Below are 7,015 nucleotides of genomic sequence, written 5' to 3'. Positions count from 1 at the left end.
CATTGGTAAAAAATGTGTCATTTATTGTCTGGTCAATGTTTTGTTATTTATTCAATTAGCAAGGACAAACGAGTCAAACATTGAGCAGAACGACCGGAGAAGATATTTTATCCAACTTTTATGAGCTGGTGTGGATAAATAATCCGACCTCCTTAGGTAAGATTCTAATCAGGCATTCATCCAATATGCTTTTTGCCTATAGGACGCGATGGTGATTCAACGACTCACAGCTCATGAACTTGTCGCATCAAATTTTCCCTCGTGAAATGGTTTTGTACCATACACATTCATACAGTGCATAGCTAACATGATTGCAGTTCCTCATAACATACATGGACTACTCAAAATATAAGATATGTCCCCCCAGAAAACCAAAAAAAATACATATATATATATATATATATAAGATATGTACTGCCTACTTAAAAAAAGAAAAAGAAAAAGAAGGATGCATACATAATAAACATGGAGTTCTGTATTACTCCAACACAACAATTAAAAACCTACACGAGAATTCTTTTAACCAACTTGGTAGAAACTGGAAAGCATACCATGAAAACAGTTTCTTTACTCTTCACCATACCCAAACTTTCCGACTTCATATTAAAATGTGGGAATGTTACATAATTGCATCGACTTCAGCTTGGATTGGAAGATACCAACTGTAAACGTTATACGACTTCAAAGGCCTAAAAGATACACAGACGAGGATGAAGGAATAACCACTGCTACTGGCAGTCCATCTTCATCAATTCCAGTTTTGGGTGGCTTCAGATCAGCTCCAGTCGATAAAAAATTCCAATGAATGAAATGTTTCAATTTACAATACATGAGAATCTTAAAGGGCAGAGCATAGGAAAATAGATGAGAATGAAGAAGCAATATTACAGTACAGATGGACGGCATAGTCATTCCATTCCGCAAGGCTTCCTTTTGTCCACCTTTAAGGGGAGATTGTACCATCTCTTTTTCTTCAACCGGTCCCTAGAAGGCTTTTTGTCCCTCCCTTGGCCATCTTCACTTTCCTTGAATGTGGCCTTGTTCTTGCTTCGACCACTACTGCTACGTTTTATTTGCGGAGCAGTTGTATAAGATGCATGTATTTCATTCCGATTTTTGAGAAGCTCATCAATCTGCATGCCACAATTTTCAGATAGTAATAAAAGTATACCGTTGTAATGAAGGCAGCTTATCATATTGACTTACAGCTTGCATTTCTTGGGCATATCTACTGGTCATCTCGGTGAATTGTGCTAGAACCTGTTAACAGTTCCAAAGAATTAAAGAAATAAGCAATACGGGCACATTCAGGTAAAAGACAGGTGTTAATTGATGGTAGATTACATACCTCCCTGTATTCCGTTTCAAACTTAGAGAGTTCAATCCTTTTGGACAAAATTTGAGCTTCCACCAATCGAAGATTCTCCTTCTCTTCTGGAAAAGGTTCGGCAGAAAGAACTTCTATAGTGTAGCTTACGCTTTTGAAAAAATTATCACCTGGAGAAATGTGAACAGTCCGACAAAAGATGGCAGCCAGAATTAGGCTCTTGCATGGTTAAAAAATATAAGTAGAGAAAGATGTGGATACCATAAACTGCAAAATAATGGGTGCCAGCTTTCAATTCAGTTATTTCACATGGCTGAAATCCGTCCAGCTTTTTGAAGAAAGCAGCATCTGGATCTTTTACGGCTGCCACCTGACTCAATTGAAACCCAAATCACATGAATGGATGAATTTGAATAGGAAAAGATGGGAGGGGGGTAAATGGGAGCAGTCCAGCAAATCACATTTACTTACAGATTGGGCTGGATCCATCCGGTAAACAGGGAACCCAAGAAAATACATGCCAGCACATGTAATCTTCCCTGTTTTTGAACTATCCTCCTACAAACAAAAAGGTAGCATATCAAGCAATAAATAAAGAGATATCAAAATAGAACATCCTAAATAGAAAAGAGTTACAAGCTTTGCACCGTGTAAACCAATGTATAAAGCAAAAATTGATTTAAGCGCCAACACAGTACCAAATGATAGGGCTATACCCTAAACAATTTTTCCAGGAGAAAGAATAGAAAAGTTTTAATTGTCATAAGATTCATCAGTGAAAATTCTTTATCAACCTTTCTAATCACATTAATAGTAACAGCACTCAATGACAGTGTCTATCTTCCGGAGCAAAGAAGCAACATTTCCATATTGTATAATGTGTCAGCAAGAAATCAGGAAGTGAACAGATCTTATCAATATTAAAATCATTGAATCCCCATGTGGAACGCTGCGAGTTCCTGCAGGGAGTGCCTGTATAAAGAAGCCAGATCAAGAGACAGGAATCTCAACCTGTAAAGCAAGGCTTAGTCCGCCATTTTCTTCCTGATCAAAGTACAATAGCTGCAGGAACCCAAAAAGCTTGCTTAAGATGAGATAACACAGAAGTGGATTCAAGAATTGAAAAGTATTAGATAATTCAGCATATCATTCACATATACTTTGCAGAAATTTCTATATCCCACTAAATTTCACACCTTAAACTTGCTTTTATCTGCTGAATAGACTCTGCAAACAAATCCGGCCTGTACCTCCTTTTCTGTTATGGTAACAGAATAAAAGTGAGCACATTGCTTTTCAACCTGTTAAACAAGGGGAGAAAAATTAGCCAGAACTAACCATCTAACCATTTCAGCGACTATTGCAAACTAAAATAAGCACACAATTGTACCTTCCTACACAAAGGTTGCCCAAGTGGGAGTGGACGAATGGTTACCGCACCATTTAATGCTTCCTCCAAGACAGTGGCTGATACTGTAGTTTTGATAGGAACTCCGAGCTTACTGATTGCAGAAACATAGTAATTATTTACCACGCAGGAAACAAACAATACTATGCCAATACCATGAGTATGATGGAAATAAGAGAAGTACTGACAAAGGACACCACCTAACCTAAAAATTGCAGCAAACATAGTATTGACAGTTCCTAAACTTGAAAGATCCAGTTCCAGTTCCTGGCTTTCTGATTCAACACCCTGACAAAAGGTATACATTCAAGTTGTTGGAAACAATATATAACAATTAGATTCTACTTCAATCTTAAAACTAAATTCTTAAACAAGGCTGATCACAGATATTCACCTCAAAACCTGCTGAGTCATATTGCCGCCTTTTATCTGGATCTGACAAAATGTTATACGAGAACGTGACCTCTTTGAACATATCCGCGGCCTTAGCATCATTTGCATTTTTGTCCGGATGATATCTACAATTTTGTAAAACAAGAATAAACAACCAATAATTTTCTCTCTCATCAAGAACTTGGCCTCGAGATTATATCAACATAAGTAAGGTACCATCACTAGCATGGAACGTACAGTAGGTTATCACATGCATTGTTGGAAAAGAATCCTTCAAATAGACTAACACTTCTAATTTAATCGGTCGGATTCATGGTTAGACAGTTATATTTTCCCTTGGTTTCCATCCTACTATCCAGATGCAACATTATAGAATAAAATCTCTTGAACTGAAACCTGATATTAGCAAGTCTCTTCCCAGAACTTAGTTTTAAGATTTCCCACCTCTTTCTCCAAGTTCAAAATTAAGGCAGAAAAATGAGAACTTGAGCAACAATTTTATCAAGTAATACATTATTTTTAAAAACCAAATAAACAAAAACGGAAAAAAATAAAATAAAAAACAATAGCCATCAGAACAACAGCATCCTGGTTAGGTCAATCTACTGGGCCAATACTGTTCAAACATTAAACCAATTAAATATAGATCAAAAGAATCAAGAAACTACCCATCCTCTATTACTTATTTCTCAAATCACACTTTAAGTGTCAAGTTAAAAGTTATCTAATGCAAAAACATCATAATACAATATGACAACGAACATAGCTAAATTTCATTTCACAGTGCGGCCTATAAGAGAAAACCTAACTCAAAAACACTTTCTCTCAGACTTCAACAACATAACAATAATAAAAATGAAATAATAAATTAACATACTTTAGAGCCAATTTCCGATAGGCGCTCTTAATTTCCTGATCAGTAGAATTTCTGTTGACTCCCAAAACCTCGTAAGGGTCTCTGCGTAGCTGCTTCTCGCCAGCTCCTTTCTCTGCTTCAGATTTATGCCCCGGCATTTTCAAAATTTCACCCTCCGCAAAAGAGTTCAAATAACCGGAGTAGTACTCAACCAAAGGTTGAATCTTGCAGCCAACTCACAGATTCCCTCATTTTGCTCAGAAATGTGAGACAAAAAACACGTCTTCAAATAGGGATTTCGGCTGGAAACCAAATGTTGGAAAACCCTAACAAATTACTGGCGGAAAAAAAAAATCAAATTCACGAATTCTTTGAGGAATTAAGATTTAAAAAAAATCACGATATTTTCCTATCTAGGAGGAAAATCGGAGAAGATAAACTTCGGAAAACCCTAAGAACAGAAGCTCACAAAGCTGGAGAAAATGGAGGGGAAATTAGGAGTCATTTTCTGTTTTTTTCCTGGTTGTTTTTTTGTTTACTAGCTGCGCTTGGAAGCTGTCCATCTATGCAAATAATAAATATTTTTTAATATTTTAAAATATATTATAAATAAAAATAAAATAATATAAACCAAAAATCACATCTCACAAAAAAAAAAAAAAAACACTTGATGTATTTTTATCATAATAAATAAATTACTGTAGTGGTATTAAAATAACAATATCACTTTGTAAAATAAATTTGAAAATTTAAAAATTAGTATTGCAGTGTAAGTAATCACTTTTTGTAAGTTAAAATAGCGTAGTGTGTATATATATATATATATGTGGTAGCTGTTTAAAAATTCAAATTTATCGCTAGCGCTTGCTACCATGCGCCGTGGTTGAGCTGTGAGGCTTCGGAGTACCAGAGATGGGAAACTTGAAGCACGTGCGAAACGGGTGCTACGAATATTAGCCGCAGCCTGGACGAGGTGCTGTGCGCAACCTGGCGCACAAAAAGAAGGGTCACTTTTCAATTTTTATTGCCTTTAAGAAAACATTTAATGGGGGGTGTGATTAATTAACCAATTATTTATTAATTAAAAATGAAAAATAATTACACTAACTTCTCTAAGATTTGGTGTAATTATATATAAGTTTTTTGTGATTTGAAAAATTATATCTAATATTCCTAATATTTTTTTATTTAATAAATGGATATGTTAATTGGTTAAAATTTACCAAATTTGTTGATATTAGTGAAAAAAATTGAATGAAAATACATATTCTCCCGCAATTAACTTATTACTGACTTATTATATGTCAAATAATTTTTTCTCGATCAGACTATCTTTATACATCTTTATACGTCAGTGCATTTGAGACTATAAATTTTCACCTGTACAAAAAATAGTTTAGTTAGAAAAGATTTACTACCTTGCAATATATATCAGTAATAAGTTAATTGAAATTATATAGATTTTCATTTCTTTTAATATTTACAAATTCAGTAAATTTTAACAAATAGATAGGTTTATTTATTAGAAACAAACATAAAAACTACTAGATATAAATTTTTTAAACTAAAAAAAGAAAGCAATATACCTTCCTATCTAAGAAGGTAAATTGCTTAATTTTAAAAAATACGGAGAAGTAAATTGTTGCATTTTAAAACACACAAAGAGGTAAAATTGCTATTTTATTTTTTCATAAAAGAGTAATTTGCCCATTTATAATATCAAAGTAAAATTATTTATAATTTTTTTTATAATTATATCAAATTTCAAGAAAAATAACATAATTATCCATAATAATAATTATTAGGTGGAGTGAAGTAGATCGGAGTCATATGCATAATTGATGCGATAAAGGTAAGACATTGAAATCGCATTCAAGTGGTGGGGCGACAATGACAATCAAACTTGACCTCTTAATCACTCATGTGATTATGATGCCTAATTGTCTCATAATAATGCTTACGAATCATAAGTTTATCTTTTTTCTTTAATTGTATGATTTTGTGTAACGCAAGATTATGTTATTATCTGAAATATGATACTGAATTGTATAAAAGATATGATCCCAAGTAATTAGACATCAACTCATAATTGTCCATCTACATACTATAGATATTAGCAACACAGTCCTACTTAGGAAATTCTCAACAATTGTTTTGTTTTTTATGATTTAAGGATTTTTCTTTCTTTAATTTAATAAGTTTTATGGTTTGTGAAGATGCTCGCTTATATATTTTTTCTCTTTCAAAGTTAAGAGGCGGGATTTCACCGAACAGTCTAGCAGGCTTGACCTTGTCGGTTCATGAGCGAGGTGTTAAAACTGTAGTGTATAGCCTATATCTTTAATGACTTAACTGATAGTAGGGATGACACGTCACATGCATTTCTATAATCATAAGATACATCATATCAAAATTCTCCAATAAACTCCTCCTAAGATTGAAGGCAGCCGACCTGGAAGCAACAGGTAAAAATGGAATCTGTAGAAACGGGCTAACTGACAAAACCCATTCAAACATTCATAATTTCTTCAAGATAAGTCCAAATCGCAATTCAATTCTTTTGTTATTTAGTTAAAAATGCAGCTTTCTAATAGCATATCACAAGCTGCAACCACTTCCAATAGTCATTCTCCAATGGCCTATAGATAGAGGATATTGTGCAACCATAACGGTAACTAAGTTCACTCACACTTACTTCATTTTTCCCTTGGTTTATAGCAAGCTTCTTGAGTATTTTTGCACTCTATATGATTACTACCATTCCATCTTGATATTTTATCAAGTACGTTACTTCAAGTTTTTTAATTGTTACTGATTTGAGCATCAACATCCTAACCCCTATTTAATAGGTTAGTTGTTTTCCGATTTTAGAATTTTTGTGAAAATCTTTCAACTATTATAGTGCGACTAGACCCCAGTACTCATTAGTTCATATTATTTGAAAATGAATATTAGTATTGTCCAAAGTTCCTTAAATTTAGTGTCACTTTGTTTCTACTTTCACTTTACTCAAGATCACAACTTATAGAAT

At 33.7% G+C, this 7,015-nt stretch overlaps 1 protein-coding gene across 3 annotated transcripts; it reads right to left on the bottom strand.

Annotated features, from left to right (window-relative positions):
* Window positions 1-453: 453 nt before the first annotated feature.
* ARL1 (ARG1-like 1) lies at window positions 454-4,537 on the bottom strand. Of its 3 annotated transcripts, none has more exons than XM_011088183.3 (12): window positions 4,006-4,537; window positions 3,130-3,253; window positions 2,941-3,023; window positions 2,718-2,829; window positions 2,524-2,628; window positions 2,339-2,389; window positions 1,799-1,885; window positions 1,589-1,697; window positions 1,349-1,497; window positions 1,207-1,260; window positions 889-1,133; window positions 454-779 (listed from the first exon to the last, which is right to left on the bottom strand). In XM_011088183.3, the coding sequence occupies exons 1-11, from the start codon at window positions 4,140-4,142 to the stop codon at window positions 909-911; spliced, it is 1,236 nt and encodes a 411-aa protein (XP_011086485.1). In that variant the 5' UTR covers window positions 4,143-4,537; the 3' UTR covers window positions 454-779; window positions 889-908. The 3 variants fall into 3 exon arrangements, with proteins under 3 accessions (XP_011086485.1, XP_011086486.1, XP_011086484.1); XM_011088184.3 differs by having other exon boundaries at window positions 454-768; XM_011088182.3 differs by having other exon boundaries at window positions 454-1,133.
* Window positions 4,538-7,015: the final 2,478 nt, after the last annotated feature.

Source organism: Sesamum indicum, linkage group LG8 (assembly GCF_026168435.1).
Source record: "Sesamum indicum cultivar Baizhima isolate 11 linkage group LG8, ASM2616843v1, whole genome shotgun sequence".
Taxonomy (NCBI): Eukaryota; Viridiplantae; Streptophyta; class Magnoliopsida; order Lamiales; family Pedaliaceae; genus Sesamum; species Sesamum indicum.
This window is presented reverse-complemented; position numbering and strand designations above follow the sequence as displayed.

Coding starts and splice junctions, on each gene's coding strand:
- ARL1 (XM_011088182.3), bottom strand. CDS start 4,142: ATGCCGGGGCATAAATCTGAAGCAGAGAAAGGAGCTGGCGAGAAGCAG. Junction 2,629..2,717: donor GGCAACCTTTGTGTAGGAAG/GTACAATTGTGT, acceptor CTTGTTTAACAG/GTTGAAAAGCAATGTGCTCA. Junction 1,261..1,348: donor TTGAAACGGAATACAGGGAG/GTATGTAATCTA, acceptor AACTGTTAACAG/GTTCTAGCACAATTCACCGA.